Source organism: Mastomys coucha, unplaced genomic scaffold (genome assembly GCF_008632895.1).
Source record: "Mastomys coucha isolate ucsf_1 unplaced genomic scaffold, UCSF_Mcou_1 pScaffold7, whole genome shotgun sequence".
In the NCBI taxonomy this organism is placed as follows: Eukaryota; Metazoa; Chordata; class Mammalia; order Rodentia; family Muridae; genus Mastomys; species Mastomys coucha.
In genome coordinates, this window is record NW_022196913.1 from 54,326,852 (window position 1) to 54,344,579 (window position 17,728).

The 17,728-nt window shown below is 46.3% G+C and overlaps 1 protein-coding gene and 1 long non-coding RNA gene across 4 annotated transcripts in view; one reads left to right on the forward strand and one right to left on the reverse strand.

Moving 5' to 3' along the window:
- Nucleotides 1–1,939: 1,939 nt before the first annotated feature.
- LOC116081679 lies at nt 1,940–8,950 on the reverse strand. Of its 2 annotated transcripts, XR_004114965.1 has the most exons (3): nt 8,526–8,950; nt 4,198–4,246; nt 1,940–2,305 (listed from the first exon to the last, which is right to left on the reverse strand). It is a non-coding gene; the product is annotated as an uncharacterized LOC116081679 (long non-coding RNA). The 2 variants fall into 2 exon arrangements; XR_004114964.1 differs by lacking the exon at nt 1,940–2,305 and having other exon boundaries at nt 3,554–4,246.
- Nucleotides 8,951–9,087: 137 nt separating this feature from the next.
- Nucleotides 9,088–17,728, forward strand: part of Ippk (inositol-pentakisphosphate 2-kinase) — a 58,413-nt gene continuing 49,772 nt past the window's right edge. Inside the window, exon 1 of one of the 2 annotated variants that reach the window (XM_031358263.1) lies at nt 9,088–9,362. In XM_031358263.1, coding sequence (XP_031214123.1) covers nt 9,282–9,362 — 81 coding nt within the window. In that variant the 5' untranslated portion in view covers nt 9,088–9,281. The remainder of the gene's footprint in view (nt 9,363–17,728) is intronic. The other variant, XM_031358264.1, reaches the window with a different exon arrangement.

Consider the following 17,728-nt stretch of genomic DNA (forward strand, 5'->3'; position numbering starts at 1 on the left):
CTCCATATCCTCTGCATCAGCTCCTGCCTCCAGGTTTCTTCCTTGTTTGAGTTCCTGTCCTGACTTCCTTTGATGATAAACTATGATGTGGGATCATGATCCAAATAATCTCCCCCTCTCAAGTATCTTTGGTCATGGTATTTCATCATAGTAATAGCAATAGTAACCCTGAGACAGACACTTGTTTTTTGTTTTATTTGTTTTTTTTAATGAGCTTTATGAGTTTTCTTGGTATATTGTAATTCAGTGATTGAGAGGCTCACTGTGGATTTGAAAGAATACTGAGTGCCAGTCCCTGCTCTAGGCCTCACACTAGGGTGAACTAATGACACCCTCATACTGTACTGAGGTGTCCCAAGCTGGGAGCCCAGCCTTCTTTCCAGCATTTCTGCTTTTATTTGAATACCTGTTTCATATATCTGAGCATTTGGGAATTTTATAGGATGTATTTCCTATAAATAATTTTGTATGAGGAAGTGTTAAATCTGTTGTGTTATCCATTTGTTAACACACTACTAAAGTGTAATACATAATATATATGTGCACTACATGTGTGCAAGATGCCCTCAGAGGCCAGAAGAGGGCATCAGATCCATTAGAATCAGGGTTCTCAGCCTATGGGCTGCAACCCCTTTGTGGTTATAGCTATGACAGTCATGAAGTAGCAGCAAAAATAATTTTATGGCTAGGGTCACCACAACATGAGGAACTGCACTAAAGGGTCGCAGCGTTAGAAAAGTTGATATCCACAGCATTAGAGCTAGAATTACAAATGATTGTATTTCTGACAGGGGTGCTGGGAACAAAGCCCAAGTCCTCTGCAAGAGCAGGAAGTGGGTTTTTTGTTTTGTTTTGTTTTGTTTGTTTGTTTGGTTTGGTTTTTCGAGACAGGGTTTCTCTGTGTAGCCCTGGCTGTCCTGGAACTCATTCTGTAGACCAGGCTGGCCTCAAACTCAGAAATCCACCTGCCTCTGCCTCCCAAGTGCTGGGATTAAAGGCGTGCGCCACCACTGCCCTGCTGCAGGAAGTGTTCTTAAACCATTGAGCCATCTCTCCATCCCCAGCTTCTCCAATTTTAATATTTGCAAATGACCTTCAATGGTACCATCCTCCTTCATCCAGAGCACGTGAATGTGTGCTATCTGTCTCTAACACACATGGCAAAAAAGCCTATAGAAGATTGTTTTCATGGGCTGGGCTATGGGTTGGTGACAGAAGTACTTGTCTATCATAAGTGAAGCCCTAGGCTCAATCAGCACTGCAAGAAAAAATAAATAAAGTTGTTATTTTGCCACCTTTTCATATAAGAGAAGATACTTCACTCTTTTTAAAGGTTTTACTTATACTTTGTCACATTTGTGTCCACACGTCTGTGTGGATATATGTACATTATGCATACTTGCTGAGGATGGAAGTGCACGTGCCCTGCACCCCCCCCTTCCACTCTCTGCCTGTTCCTCTTGAGGCAAGCTCCCTTTCTGAACCCAGAGCTCACAGTTTTGCTTGTGTGAAAGCTGACAAACCCTAGGGATCCTCCCATCTCCTCCCTCTTAGAGCTGGGGTTACGGGCATTTGTGAGGAACATGCAGCTTGTTACCTGGGTGTTGGAGTAGAAACTCTGGGTGGCCCTCGTTGTTATAAAGCACTGCTCTTAACCCTTGCACCAGGTCTGTAGTCCCTACTTCACAGGTTTAAATATTGATTCTGAAAGAAGCCAGACAATTCATGCTTTGTTTTTGTAAATGCAAATTTTATTTGGGGATTATTTTAGATTTACAAAAATGTAGGGTAGGGCTGGCAAGGAGACTGAGCTCTGCAGCTGATGGCATTTGCTGCCAAGCCTGACATCCTGAGTCTGACTCCCTGGAACACAGGGTACAGAGAGAGAACAGACTCTTACGGCCAGTCCTCTGACTCGCACACATGTACTGCAGCATCTATGTACTCCCCTCCCCCCAAAAAAAGAAAAAATAGGAAAAAATAAATGGAAAGATAGTGTGCAGTTCCCCAAAGTGAATATTCAAAGATATGGTCCACTTTGGGGAAAACTAAACTAAAAACTTACATCAGTGCATTGCTGTTAGCTGAACTCTAGATTTTTCTTTTTCCTATTAGTGTTTTCTTTCTTCTTCTCCTACCACTTCTGGGTTGCAGTGCTGGGATCCAGCCCCGGGCCTTTTGCTTGTAGGTAGATGCTCTGCCATACATTGTGCTCCTCCCCTCCCCCTAGTTTTTCAGTGTCCTGGGAAGATTTCGCTGCTTGTTACTTTTCTCTTTGCCTCTTCCTCGCCTCTGTCAATTCTTTCTGAGGTAAAAATGGAGAACACTACTAAACAGTGTTGCGGATAGAAGCAGGACTTAATGGGACGAGTCAACAAATCCAACCATATTGCTACTTGTGTTGCAATTCTCAGCTTATACTACCATATACAGTCAGCTTAGACTACCAGAACAAAGCACCTCAGGGCTTGTTGGCTTAACCAGCATTTCTTATAGCTGGTTCTGTAATCAGGGTGTTGAGTGGCCAGTCTCTAAGGTGCCAGCTGCCTTCTTACTGTGTCCTTACATGCCAGAGAGATATGGATGTTCTTAAGGGCACTTAATCTCATCATAGGGCTCTGTCCTCATGACTTCCAAAGGACTCCTTTCCAAATAACATCACATGTAAAATGGGGACCACAACATATGAATTTTGGGGGTGCAAAATAGTCTGTATTATTCCCCTCTGATGATGGACACCTTTTTCGACACTACTAAACAAACTATGAGAGGTGGTCCAGCCCATCCCAACATGCTCTGCCATTGACTTGAACTCAGGAGGTTTGTCTTCTGAGTGGAAAGAACTCGGTTCAAGACAGGGTCTCACTGAGTAGCCCAGGCTGGCCTTGAACTCTGGGTCTTCCTGCCTCCACTTCTCAAATGCAGGGATTATATAGGCCACGTCACCATGCTCATCCACTAGGAAGCTGTAAGTAACTTGATGAACAGCTTACATATTCTTGCAGTTCCGTAGCTGTTTCCCCTTTGCTCCTGTGACCCATGGTGCCTTTGTCACCCCTAGCTCACTCTCTGCTTCACTGAATGCTTCTCTCTTCAGTGCAAGCCACAGGAGTGAGCTTCAAGAGATGAACCTGGACCCTCCCACCCAGCACTTCCTGAATCAAATGGGGGGATGGGGGAGGTTGCTTTTATCCTCAAGAAACGTAGTTCTCAATTATTCTGGTCAGTATCATAAGATCAGCCTTGAGAGTAGAGTTAGGGTCTATTCCAGACTGCAGAGGCTGAGTAGAGGAAGGGTGCTTCTCTACCCCAAACTGTCAGTGTTCTGAGAGGAGATATGGACCAGGCATGCATAGGAAGTGACTTTGTACTCTGTGCCTTTGCTGATGTGTTGCCTTGCCTGCCTTTCTTGCAGCCCCTTCAGATAGGACCGTTCTCCTTTGTAATGCCCTCTCGTACCCTGCCACATTTCTGTCCATGAGTTTCTTGCCCTGTATCCAGTAATGTATCACTGTAAGTAGAAGGTTTCTTAGACACTCTGTCTATGGAGACCTTAAAAGCTATCACAATGAAAACAGAATCTGCTTTTTTTTTTTTTTTTAATCATAAGCATACACTGCAGTTTTAAGTAGGATCAGTCATAATTCTCACTGGGGGAAAAATCATGACAGTGTTCTCAGTCGTGAGGCTTCTTCAGGGAAATGTCTCAGTGCAGCGGAAATACTGCTTCTGACATCACATTGTGCTCCTTTTACAGGGAGCTGGGAACCCAGTCTCAGTCATGTTCAGGGTCCCCAGGCTTCTAGGGTATGGGGCAGCCTCAGCTCTATGAACTGTTTTTTCATTGTCCTGTGCATGCCTCTCCTCCTTTTGGGGAAATACTCACTTCTAGGAGTGGGTCTTTCTACCTTCTCAACTATTCTGAACGACCTTCTGCCACCTTCCCAGGGGTGGAGTGAAGGTCCTAGTATCCTGGAAAGAGATGCTCAGAGTCAGTTTGTTTTCCTGACTCACTGGCCTCCTTTTGCTGGGTCCTCAGGCCAGCCAGTGGCACAGAGGTACCTTGGACTAGCCGTTCTCATTTTTTTTTTCTTTTATGAATCAATGTGTGGAACACAGCCCTCCTGGCATAACATACCTGTGGATATTCATACCCTCATAGGAGTAGGGTATGGAGAAGGGTCATTAGACTCTCACCTGAGCCACTCCTTCCTGCAGTTGTAATTCTTCTCTAGCTGTGCATAGTCTGGGGAGAATATGGAAAGAAGGTTAATGGGAGTGGGGCTCCATCTGTGCAGCTTTTAGGAAGCCATTAGCCATGTTGGGGGTTGGGCTTTTCAATGTCACATCTGTTTGAGAGTCACCCATGCTCCTGTAAGTCCAGTAAACATTAGATGTATTAGATGTTTAGTACCAAAGGGATCCTCTCCTTAGAGAGGGCTCAGTCTATGCCCAGAAAAAGTGGTCTGCATAAAGAGCTAACTGACAAGAAGGCATCATGTCAGCCCCTGGCTTTGTAGGTAAATTGGATAAAGGAGAGGATGCCTTTCTTACAGCTGGGGGAATGTAAGGAAAGGAGACTGTAAACCAAACCTGCTAATTAGCTCCTTCTGGAATGAACCCCAGAGTTGGAGCCCAGTGGGAAAAACTGAGTAGTGGCAGGAATGGGGAGAGGCACAGTAGAAAGGATGCTGAGGGAACTGGACAGGACAGAGAAGGTGTGTGATCCCCAGTTCTCCAGACCAGAGAGGACCATGTTCACCAGAGAGTTTAAGGAAGGTAATTCAGCAGCAGCCCTGGGACGTGTCAGCCCCAGGGTGGGTAGGAAGGGCTCTGGCAGATCTGAATGATTTACACCAGCATGTAAATTGGGTTCACATAGAACCAATCTCAGGGAATGAAAAAAAGTAAAAGCAGACACAGGTCACTCAGAAGCAAATATGGGAAGGTTTGTGTTGAGATGGAGTTTCTAGGGTTAAAAAAATAGCTAAAGTTGGTGCTTGTGGTCTCTAAAAGCTTTTAAGTCTGAGTAATAGTTCACAAAGGGATAAAGGGAGGAGTAAATGAGAGAAGTACACCTGATAATGGGCCCAGCGGCTGACAATCATCCCCTCCTTGTGTGCATTTCTTTCCTGCAAGAAAGGTGTCGTGTGGGTGGAGATTGTTTGCCCAGCTGTGCCCTTTCAACAGCCAAGGGTGGATAATGCAGAGGCAGCAGCTTCCCACTCTGCCCAGAGCCTGCCAGACCCAGGGAGCTGGTGGGCATAGCAAATGAAGCATAGCCCACTCCTCCTTGGTGCCAAACCAAGGCAATTAGTGTGAGCCAGCTCCGTTGAGCTCTTAGGTGTGAGAAGTACAGTGGCCCCTTGGCAGCACCCCAGGTTGAGGAAATGGGCTGGATAAATCACAGATAAAGACTGGATTATAGAGAGCTAAGTAGGTAGTGCCTCCCAGTCACATCATTGTACCCCACACTGTTCTTTTGAACAGTTGCTACAGATGATTGGGATCTTTCATTCTGTGCTGGACCTTGCTTGCTACCTTTTTTTTTTTTTTTTTTTTTTTTTTTTTTTCCTTTTAGTGTCTCTCCAGACAGGGTTTCTCTGTTTTAACAACCCTAGCTGTCCACCAACTGCTCGGCACATTTTGGTTTTGAGATGTGACCTCACATACTCCAGTCTGGCTCTAACTAGCCAAGGATGACCTTGAAGCTTGCTTTGGTCATTCTGCCTTCCGCGTCTGAGTGCTGGAAATACAGGAGTGTACCACCAAGTCTGGTTTATACGGTGCTACTGATTGTGCATGCCAGGCTAGGACTCCACAGACTGAGCTACATCCTCAGATCCTAACTTCTTTTATTTATTATTTATAAGTACACTGTAGCTGTCTTCAGACACACCAGAAGAGGGTGTCAGATCTCATTACAGGTAGTTGTGAGCCACCATGTGGTTGGTGGGATTTGAACTCATGACCTTCGGAAGAGCAATCAGTGCTCTTACCCGCTGAGCCATCACACCAGCCCAGCTCCTAACTTCTTTTTAAGTATTCCTTTAGCTGCTGTGTTCTAAGGCAGTTGGCACTTTCTTCAGAGATCTGCCCACCATCTGTGAATGATCACTCTAGCCTCTGACTACTTTGCAGTTAGAAGAGCACCTGAAGGGGCATGCACGTGCACTTAAGGACCTAGAGTGGGACTTCAACCTTCACAAGGTGCAAGGCCATCCACAGCTGTGAAGTCCTGAGTTTTATGGTTGAATGACGTGCAGATAATCCCCAGCAAGGTGATTAAGAAAATCCTACAACAGCCTGTAAGCTTTAAAACAGATTTTTGGTGAACAGTAGCCAGTATGGATGGAAAAAAAAGAGACTTTCAGAAGCCATAAAGTTACTGAATGAAAATCCCAGTGTCGGATGGTGTTTTGCTGGGGCAAACATGGGAAGGAGTATTTTCCTGAAGCAGACACAGGTGAAAGGATTTTCTGTTAAAGCAAGCACATGACAGGACACGTGATGAAGGATGTTTTGCTAATGACATGCATGTTTTGGTCTGCCTACATGGTGTAGTTGAACTCATTTGTCGGGACTTCATAAAGACAAACGCACCAAGAAACTTCTGGTGGTGTGCTGAGTTTTCTTGCTGGTTCTAAAGACTTGAGCTGATTGGCAGAGTGATGTCAGCTGAGACAGATGCATGTGCTGAGGTAAGACACGTGGAGGACACATGATGTTTAGAGGGAGTATAAACAACTCAACAGATGGAGGCTGGGAACTTGGCTTGCTTTTATAACTAAACACTTGTTGGTCTTTCCTGATTTTCGATTTGCTGAGAGAGGCATAGCCAAGAACTTCTCCTGGTGTCTCTCTGGGTCTCTCCTGCTGACACGTGGTGGGGCTGAGGCCTGGCTGTCTCTACTAGGTCGTGTCACCAGGCTGACTCTACCAAACTGGACTACTGGTGTATCTGTGAAGTATTTGCGAGTACATCAAGCTGCTGCTGCTAACTTGTAAACTAAATTGCCGATTTTCAGACAACACAGATAGGAGTTGCTCCAAAGAACCTTTCTACCCAGGTCCACTTCCCCATATCATTTCTTTTTTACTACCTCTGGTTCATGGTGGTTAAAGCATCTAAGAACCATCATTAAAAATAAAAGTTACAAGGGTGAGCTATTTTTCTTTGATCGTTAGCCAGGGAGGTCCGTAACATCCTAAAAGAATGCAGGCTAGTGCTGTTGATGGCACATGGGAACTAGATGGTAAAATGCTATTGCTGAAGATCTCACATGCTGACTACAGGACATGCAGAATTCAAATGGACTGAGCTGAAAGTCTCCTCTTCTTTCTTTCTTTTCTTTCTTTCTTTCTTTTCTTTTTTTTGAGACAGGGTTTCTTTGTGTAGCCCTGGCTGTCCTGGAAGTCACTCTGTAGACCAGGCTGGCCTCGAACTCAGAAATCTGCCTGCCTCTGCCTCCCAAGTGCTGGGATTAAAGGCATGGGCCACCACTGCTCAGTGGAAGTTTTCTTGCAGACTGGTGTTTGGAAGTTCCAGAAGGTGGTATGTTAGGCTGCTAGGGAGAATAGTCACAAATGGTCCTGCTAGTCTATGGACAGCAGTGTTAATGCTACCTGGTACTGCTATAATGAGTACAACTAATCTTCTGATTGTCTTTACGTATTTCTCTACAGGAAGGGACTCGTGTTGGTATTGTACTTGGGGAGGTCAAAGGGACCTCGTGTGGAACTACTTCTATAGTTAAATGTCTATGTGCCTGTCAGGTTTCCTGCTAGACATTTACGTGAATACCCGTTTACAGAGAATCCTTTTCCCTCTGAGTGAGTAGAAGTTACCAGGAAGACTGACAGTCCATCAAGTTGCAGAGAAGAAAGTGGCTGTTGCTGTGGCATAGTGGTCCACTGCTCAGCCAAGATGAAAGACCATTACCAAATATCTCTACCACTTCCTTCAATGTTCAGAGAATTCAGCAGCAGAAGGAGGAGTGGAAGGAAAGCCTGAGAAAGACTGAAGTGCTGTGTACCCATCTTGAGCCTTTACCATCTTAATCAAAACAGCCACCTCAGCTGCATGAGTTTTCAGAGGTACCTAAGGTAGAATAGCTGCAGGAGAAACCGTTCAGCTTTAGCTTTAGAAGAGGAATGGATCTATGCTAGGATCGGACTTTTTTTTTTTTCAGTGCAGCTGGTTTGAGGTCCTCCACATTAATATAAATAACACTTCACCCATGCTCCCCTAAAGCATGACCTGTAAATTCATTGCTTCACCAAGATATAATTGGATACATTCATTTCTGTGGTCCATTGTTGGTGTCCTATTTAGAGTGAATAGTTTTCTGACCAGTATTCCTCAGAAAAATTTAAGACAAAAACCATAATATCTGCATTAAGCTGGATTTTCTTCCCATACACCAGTGAAAGCAATATTCAGTGCTGTAGCCAAACAACACAAATATGAAAATTATGTTTGAGACGGGATCTCACCAAGTAACCCTGGCTGGTCTCGAACTTACAGAAATCTCTTGCTTCCACATCCAGAATGCTGAGATTAGAGGTGAGCATCAATCACCATGTCCAGCCCCAAATCATTTCTAAGAGCACAAGGTCCTCATACAATCCTTTTGGCAGCTCTACCAGGCAGTGCCATTCTTCTCCGCATTAAAGGATAAACTGAGGTCACTGCTTTCTGAGGGGGGAGCCTATTGCCCCACCTGCATTTCTGGATGTCTCCGGGCAAAAGCTCTAGTGGTGAGGTTCCCACGCCACGTTTCCCGGCGTAAAGTGTGAACACCACCTAATGGCTCTCTTTGCCGGAGGCTCAGAGTCGCCTAGCGCCTTACGGCAGCCGCAGGGACATCCAGCCCACCCCGGCTCTAAGACCCAGCGAGGCGGAGCGCACTGAACACGGGCGCCAGGAAGCCGCCGGCCTCAAGGTCCGGGACCAGATCCGGAAACCTCCCTTCCGGTTCCCAAGTCCCCGTTTCGGAAGTGAGTCGCTCTGCCAGCACTTAATATGGCTCCCACTTCATCTACTGCCCTGGACGTCGACGGTAAGGTGGGCGGGACCCGGAAGTTGACCGTTCTGGGAATGGCGGCGGCCGGGGGCGTGGCTTCCGGCGCTCCTTGCCTGCAAGTCGCCGCGGTTGAGAGCGCAGGCGGCCGCTGACAGGCGCTTTTCTTCAGACGGCTGCGGCGGGATCCCTGTCAGGCGGGCGGCCTCCAGCTCTCGTCCCCGCGTCCCGGCCCGCGAAGTTCCAGGGCGCCGGGGCATGGAAGAGGGGAAAATGGACGAGAATGAATGGAGTTACCATGGCGAAGGCAACAAGAGCCTTGTGGTGGCCCACGCGCAGGTGAGCGTCTGGCGAGCGGCACGACTCCGGGCCTCAACCCGACGACTCCCGCAGCTCTGTGCCTAGTGCCTTCCAGTCTGGGTTGTGACTCTTCCTCCAGCTTCCGCTCAGGTGGCTCCCTGGAACCCCCACAATACCCTCCTCGGCTCCATACGCATCCTCGGCATCCCTAGCTCCGTTGGCTCTCCTCTCTTCCTAGTGTCCCTTCTCGGTTCTCTGTCCCCACGCCCTGTGGGTGCCGCGTGGCCTCCCGCTGTGCAGCCTCCGCCAGGATGCGCGTCTTAGTGTCTGGCCACCGTGGGCCAGAGGGTGAGCTTGGACCAGGGCCTGGGCAGCACAGGGGAAAGTTCCCAGAGTGCTGTCACTCTTAGCACGGAGTTCAGCCTCGAGAGACCACGGAGCTAGTGTTCTACCTTGCTGCTGCACTGTCAGGAACGGCGCGCTACCACAGGTTCTCGTCTAGATCGTATACTTTAAACGGTTTTCTCCTTCGTTCAACTTGAAAGGCGGTTTCAGAAGATGTAGTCATTTCCAAGGAGGGGAATTTAAGGAAGAGAAGCGTATGGATCTGGGTGCAGCCCCAGATTTCTCTGACATCAGTGCTGACTACAAGCTAGCAGGAATGTGGTGGGCTGAGGGAGTAGAAGGCGGGGAGGTGTCATGTGAGAAGGTTACTAGCTCAGGGAGCTGGGGTGATTCCCACCTCCACCACTGAGAAGCTGTAGGCTGCATTAGGAAAGTGAAGATAGGAATAGCATGTACTTTGTCTCCATGAAGATACGATTGTATGGAGCTGTACTGAGTGTTGGGCAGCCTAGAGCTTGGGTCTTGTGTCTGGTTGCCATCTCTGACTTCCTGGTTTATTAGATCAGAATGTAGACTGAAGAGAAGGCCCCTCCTAGAAGCTTTTTCAGGCCTTTTGTGACCAAGGAGTGCTAATGTAAGCGGGGTGGAGAAATACTCTGCTCCCTTTGGTACTGGGCATGTCTGTAGTCCTCCTTCTCCTTTGAGAGCAGGTGAACTTTGTTTTTCTGCTCAGCTTCCCAGGCCTGGCTCATCCAGTCCAAGAGAGAGGGAGGCCTTTACCTAGCCTCTCCAGGTATGCTCACTTTTTCTGAGCTAGCATCAGTCGCTGAGTTGAAAAACTCTTCTAAAGTCCCCTGTCAGCCCTTCCTCTGTAGCAGGCATACACAGCTATCCTTAGGCCCATCCTGCAGGAGCTTGGGGTGCTGGACATCTCCGCTGTCACTGCCATGTGCAGATGGAAAGAGAGAGAAAATGAGTCTTCTGTGGTCCTGGTGTACTGGGGTAGAGGAACTCAATGAGGGCTGGAGGGATATATGGGGCGTGCCTGGGTGGGCAGGAAGGTGGGTAGCCAGCCCGTTCACAGACAAGAGTTGGATTAGGGTTCTGGCTTTCCTACTCCCAGAGACACTCCAGAAGTCTCCACTGTTACTTGTCAGTCTGAGTTACATCATGATTTGTGAGAGCTTTGTGGTTTGTCCATTCCCAGGTACAATGCCTTAAGTATCCCCTGTCCACCTGGCATAGACAGCCCTCTGACCCACTTGCTAGACTGTCAGCCACCTGGTCACTATCCTGTCTACAGGCTCAGGCATGGACTCTGAGGGCTCTTGCGCAGGAACTTGCTGCAGTTTAGCACAGGTGGCCCTCCATGCAGCCCGAGGGTGTGACTTGTCCTATCATCCACTTTCGTCAAGGCCACTGCAGCTTAACTGTCCTAAGGCCTCTGCATTTGCTTCCTTTACCTTCCTCTTGTTAGTTTTGGCTCAAGAGTCTAGTCTTGTGAGGTTACTACCTTTCATTTGTCATTCAGACTCTTACTCAGTTGTCCCAGGCACCTAGCCTTTTGGGTTGAGTTGGCCATGAGGTTCAGGGCAAACAATGTCCACTCCTATTATTATGCAGAACTGTCATGTTCTCCTTCTTATTGACAGAGGACACATGCAAGATTTGTTTTTTAACCAACCCGCCCAGAAAGAACGTTTGTTGAGACTTGAAGAGAACTGCCCATTGCATGTTGGTTTGGTTTTAAAACCTTTCAGAGACCCCTGAGGGGAACCTCAGATCATTTCTAGAGCCTATAATGTCTGGGGCATGTGTCTGGGGCATGAACATCAAGCTTTAAGGATCATCTCACATTTTCTGTCTCAGCTTTGTGTTTTAAGATTTTTGATTTGTGGGTTTACGTTTTGTAATTTACCATTGGCTTATATATCCAATATTAACAGTTTAGATGGTTATTTTATTGTGGATGGATTTGTTAAAGAAGGCTCATAGTCCATAGTGTGGGGAATTGTTAGCAATGTTAATTGGAAAAAGGGAATTGCAGACAGTGTGATTGTAATTACACTTGACTGGAAGAAAATATGTCAGAATATTGCCAAGTAGTTATTGCTTTTCAGTAGTATCATTTGATTGCTTACTTGAGAATGGGTCTCACTGTGTTGCCCTGGCTGGCCTCAAAATCCTCAGCTCAAGCAGTCTTTCTCATCCTCCTGAATATCAGGGTTACAGGCTGCCACTCCTGGCACTCCTGGCTCCTCATTTTGTTTTAAAAAATATTTTCTGCACTGGCGAAGCCAAAGGCAGGAAGGTATCTTTGAGTTTGGAGGTAGCCTGGTCTATGTAGCCAGTTCCAGGTCAGCCAAAGCTACATAGTAAGACTCTCTCTCATAAGAAGAGGAATCTAAAACCTATTATGTTGAGTATAAATTATAGTCAGGAAGAAGGAGCTTTGAGTGTAGTTTATCGTTAGAATGTGCATTTGCATGCTTGAGGTCCCAAGATCAATTTCCAGCATCAAAACTATCTCTGGGTTGAAAGGGACACGGGTGTGAACTATAGAGTAAGTCACAAAATGGAAGAATGTATTTGATCACATTGGTGTAACCCTGAGAGCCCAAGGAGAGCTATGGAGCCAGGCCAGCTCAGTGACTCTTAATGTGTAACGACCCTAACAGCATGTAAAAAGGACAAGAAATTTGGACAAAATAAGTTTTCCAAAGTTTATGGTTTTGGATCTAATTTCTGTACTTCAAGAAATTGGAAGTGATAATAAAGGTATTGTTCACAAAGGTTTCCATCACAGGGTTATTTATGATAGCCTAGGTAGACATCTGGTCATTGCTAGAGGAATTAAACTTCTTTGTGGAGTTAATGGAAGCACAAAGCTGATATTTTGTTTTTCCAACCTTGTGGTATATACTGAAGCACTGGACCCATCTTCAATATTCACTAGAACTGGTTGAAAGAGTTTGAACTTTTTCTTGTCACTGGTATCTGTTAAAGAAATGGCATATTCCACACGTGAGATGTGCAGTGGTGATCTCTCATATTGATGCTGCTGAATCTCTCTCATGGTGGTTGGTCTGGTCACATCCTGGCTCATTGCACATTCTCTCTTGATTCCTTACCTGGTGTTGCCGGGTTAGAATTTATTTCCATATTCTCTTCGGTGATGTTTAGATTTGTGTTTGTCTTTCTGCATTTACATTGTCAGAGGTGACCTTTCTCCCTCCCTGACTCTTTCCTGCTTGGCTAAAATTGTTAGATTTCAGTTCTCAGTACATTTCTTTCTTCTGAGAGCAGTAATGCAGGAGGCTTTTGTGTGTCTAGAGAGCAAGGCTTTGGTGTGCTGGTCCATCCATCATCACAGTCTGAGTGGGGCAGTTTAAGGGCCTATGATGTTCGCTTGTATTTCTCTGACTCCACCTGTGGCTTCTGTGAGCCTTGACTCCCTTTCACTTGTTGTTGGGGTCACTGAGCTGGTATGGCCTGTCTCCATAGCTCCCCTTGGGTCCTAAGGACCATATCAATGTGTGGTACATTCTTCACTTTGTGACCTCCTCCCATGGTTCACACTTGTGTCTTCTTCACCCTGGGAGGATGGTTGGGAGGTTGACCTAGAACTACAGAAGGTTAGGAAGGAGGTTGGACAAGGTGCCTGTTCCTACTGCTGCTGATCTGCCATGTTCTCTCTGAGTCTTTTAGTTGTCATTGAGACTAAGCTGTGCTGCTATAAATGCCTCAGCCTTGGCAGCCTGCTTCTCAGGTCCTGAGGATATGTATTTGGCTGTGCCACAGACATCAGTGGCTTGGCATCTCTTGCCTCTGGTAACTAGCACCATAGATGGTTTCCTTATAGGTTGAGAGTCTGTATGGAAGTTGGGTTCAGAAGACACATCTTGGATATACTGAAGCTCCCACCTGGACATCATTCTCACAGCTGAGACAGGCCAGGTAGAATACTGTTTCTGGTACCTGGGGCCATATCCTGAGGGGTGATATTCTTTTGTATTTCCTCCCTTGACAGTGATCTGAGCTTCCTGGTATCTTTCATGGGCTCTTTTCTGGGCTATGTCCTCACTAACTTGTCAAGGGACATAGTCCCTGGGACATCTGATTCAGTGAACAAGCAATCCTTTCTATCCTTAGAGTTTCCTGTAGCATAGCTTATCTTCACTGAAGGGCCTTAATGGTACCCTCCACCCCAATTATGGTTTGGATCTTAACTGACCTCCAAAGGCCATGTTGAAGTCTTGGTCTCCAGTTGACAGTGCTATTGAAGCCTTTAAAGGCAAGACTTAGTCGAAGGAAGTTAGGTCATTGGATCCTTAGCTTTGTGGACTGTGTTGGAGCCCCAGTCTTTTCAAAATCTTGCTTCCTCTTCTGGCTGAAATTAGGGAACAGCTCTCCTCTGCTGCTGCACACTTGTGTTGTGATGCTCTGCTGTACCACACAGGTTCAGAGCTATGGACTAAGACGCCAAGGATGGAAACCCGAAGCCTTGAACCTTTGTTCTTTTTATTTTTTCTAAGTTTTTTTTTAATTTCTATTTGTATGATATTTTTCCTGCATATGTCTTTTTATCATGTGTGCAGTGCCTGCAAAGACTAGAAGAGGGCCTTAGATCCCCTGGAACTAGAGTTACAGATGGTTGTTATCTGTCCTGTGGGTGCTGGGAATCGAAACCTGGTCCTTTGGAAGAGCAGCTAGTACTGTCTTTCCAGCCCTACCTTTCCTTCTCTTAAGCTTATTTTTCAGACAGTTTGTCATGGAGATAGAAAGCTAGCACTCCTTTGAGTTCACTTTGGTGAGTTCTCTGTGGCCTTTTATTTCTATTTAGTTATTCAGTTGTAGCTTCTTTGCCTCCAGAAAAACATAGTAGAAGAAAGTGGAAATCACTCAGTAGCTCCCCACTTAGAAAATGTCTTCCGAACGCTTTGATGTTCTTGCTTCCAATCCTTCCCAGTTCCATGCCTTTGCTGCTGGTGGAAAATCCTCTGCAGCTGTCTGTTTTAGCCTCTTCTGCCCAATGGTACCTCTTCTACTAGCCTTTGCTAATGGGAGCCGTGTTGGGGCAGTTTTTAAACTTGTCTTATACTGTCACTGGGCATTCCCTGGTGTGCACTCTTCACTTCTCATATCTACCCCTTGGTCAAGGTAGGCCCTTTTTGAGGGTTGAATGGAACTGGCTGGTTGGCTCTGGTGAGCTGAGTGTGTCTGAGTGCTGATACTGACATTGACCTTTAAAGCTGATGACAGTTCTCCTGGGGGAGGAGTGGTTGGGAGCTGACAATTTGTGGATGATGAATGTGTAGGTGGAGAAAATAGTTTCTCTAGAAATGGATCCATCACTGCATTGAGGTCTTTCCTAGTTGGTCATGGTTTGACCTACCTGATGAGAAGGGAGAGGAGACTTTTGTGGGTGATAGAGGCCGAGTTACTGTGCATGGATGTGATAGCTGAGGACATCTTGTGGGGAGATGGTACAGCAATGGAGAACCAATGGGTTACTGTGGCCTTTGCTGCTCTAGGCCCCACAAGGTTTGTGCCTAGACTGTTTTCCTGGGACTAGCCACCACCTCCAACCCCTTAGTTGACTACTCAGCAGCCAAATGGAGCTGGACAACTGCAAATGTGATGTGGAGGTGCCCTGGGATGCAGGCTTGCCTCCAAGCTCCGTTCCATTGCACATGACCTTGACCTTGAGAGCCAAAAAATGTTTGGGCTTTAGGCCTAACTTTTCACATTTTATATCTTGGGATTCATGTGGTCCACCTCAAAGGGAGAGGTGGTGGAGGGACTGTAGTCTGGGAGTATTCTCTGGTGCTCTGCAGTAGTGATGATGTTGATATTAAGAAGTGCCGGGGGATAGTGATGCTGTTTTATGTTAAGGAGGAGCCAACAGGTTTTTGTTCCCAGGATCCCCACCTCCCTCCAGGTCTCATATGTAGCTCTGACTGGCCTAGAGCTCTCTATGTATACCAGCCTAACTGTAGACTCACAGAGATCAGCCTCTCCCTTCAGTGTTCTGGGATAAAGGCATACACCACACCTGACTTTTGTTTGTTTTTGTTTCAAAGATAGGTTTCTTTGTAGTCTAGACTAGAGTAGAACTTACTTTGTGGACCAGGCTGGCCTAAAACTTGCCATCCTTGTGTCTCAGCCTCCAGCTACTGGGATTGTAGGTGTGAGCCACCTTGCCTAGCTATTATTTTTTACCCCCTTAGTAGGCTAGAGACTTGCTTTTGCATTAACTTGTATTGATGCTAATGGTTATGTGTGTGTGTGTGTATGTGTTAGTGTATTAGTAATGCAAAGGAAATGTATAATTTTGATTTGTAAGTAGGCCAGCTGTCTGTGTTTATCAAGAACACAGTAGTGGCAGGAACTTTGGAAATCTGAATTCATATTAATAGTAAAGTGCTGCCAGGTGTGGGTTCAATGAGTTCCTGTTGTTGGCATTTGTGTGCACAGGGCTTCTGAACTGGTTTCTCTTAGCATACAGTGGGGAGTTCCTGTGATAGAAAGGCTCATATGACTTGCCTAGCACCACCCTTCCTGGGCCTTCCTGGCTACATAATTCTGTTGTGCAGCTTCTTAGTTCCCTGGGAGGTGGAGAGAGACACAGCTTTCCTCTGGCTGCACTCTAAGAGAACAAGCTTGGTTCCTGAGGGCTCCCCATGTGGGGCAGAGTGAGATTTCCCCTCCTTGTAGACCAGGACAGCAGAGTACTGTCCTCACTGATAAGGGCATCGGTGTGTCCTGTGTTGATGTTCAAGCATGACCAGGCTTTCCCTGGAAAACACACTTACTCCTGTCACTGATATACATTGTCTTAATTGTTGGAGGGAATAATCAGGCAGGCCCTTGAGCAGAACAGTGCTATTGTGCCCAGCTGAGAAGAAAATCAACTTTTTCCCTCTTTGTTTTTTGAGACAGAGTTCCCAGGCTGTCCTGGGACTCACTTTGTATGTAGACCAGGCTGGTTTCCTCCTCAGAGATCCACCTGCCTCTACCTCCTATAGAGTGCTGGGCTTAAGGCATGCACCCAGTTTAGAAGTTGTTTACAATTAGCTTTTTTGCAGATGATGATGATGATGATGATGATGATGATCTTCTTCCTCCTCTTCCTCCTCCTCTTTTAAATTTAGATGATGTTATAGATTCCATTAAAGTGATCATTAACCATTTGATTCCTGAGATTAGTTAATGGTGCCTGCTTTAAACATGGGAAGGGAGCAGCTGAAGCCTGTATGCCTTGGTTCTCAGCTCCGAAGGCCAGGATTGGCATTCAGCTGTGCAGTTGATTAGCAGTGCATCTAGTGCATGGCACCAGCTGGAAATGGGAACTCAGAAAGAGGGGTTGGAGAGGCTAAGCTTGGTGGTGCATGCATAGTTCTCATATAGTCCCAGCTAGTTGGAGGGCTCAGGCAGAGGATCACTTGAGCCTAGGAGTACAAGCAAGGCCTAGGCCCTTAAATCTTTAAATTGTTGAAGTCATAATCTTGAACAAGAGGGGCAGGGTGTATGAGAGGGATTGGAGGGACGAAAGGGAGAGGGAGAAGAATGAAATTATATTTTAATTTAACAATTATTTAAATTAACAAATATTTAAATTAAACAGGAAGGCCTTGGGTCTGGGAGGGTCCCACCCAACATAAGAGGAGTAGGGTGCATGGTTGGGGACCTCCATGGGGCCTTTGCTGCTGCTTATGTATCCCCCATACTGTTTTTACAAAAAAAATTGAAAGGGGTTTCTTTCTACCTCCTTTCCTTTCCTTTCCTTTCCTTTCCTTTCCTTTCCTTTCCTTTCCTTTTCTTTCCTTTCCTTTCCTTTCCTTCCTCCCTCCCTCCCTTTCTTTCCTTCCTTCCTTCCTTCCTTCCTTCTTCCTTCCTTCTTCCTTCCTTCCTTCCTTCCTTCTTTCTTCCTTCCTTCCTCTTTCCCTCTTTCCCCCTCCCTCCCTCCCTCTCTCTCCTTTCCTTCTCTTTCTTTCTTTTTTCTTTCTTTCTCTCTCTTTCTTTCTCTCTCTCTCTTTCTCTCTCTTTCTCTTTTTCTT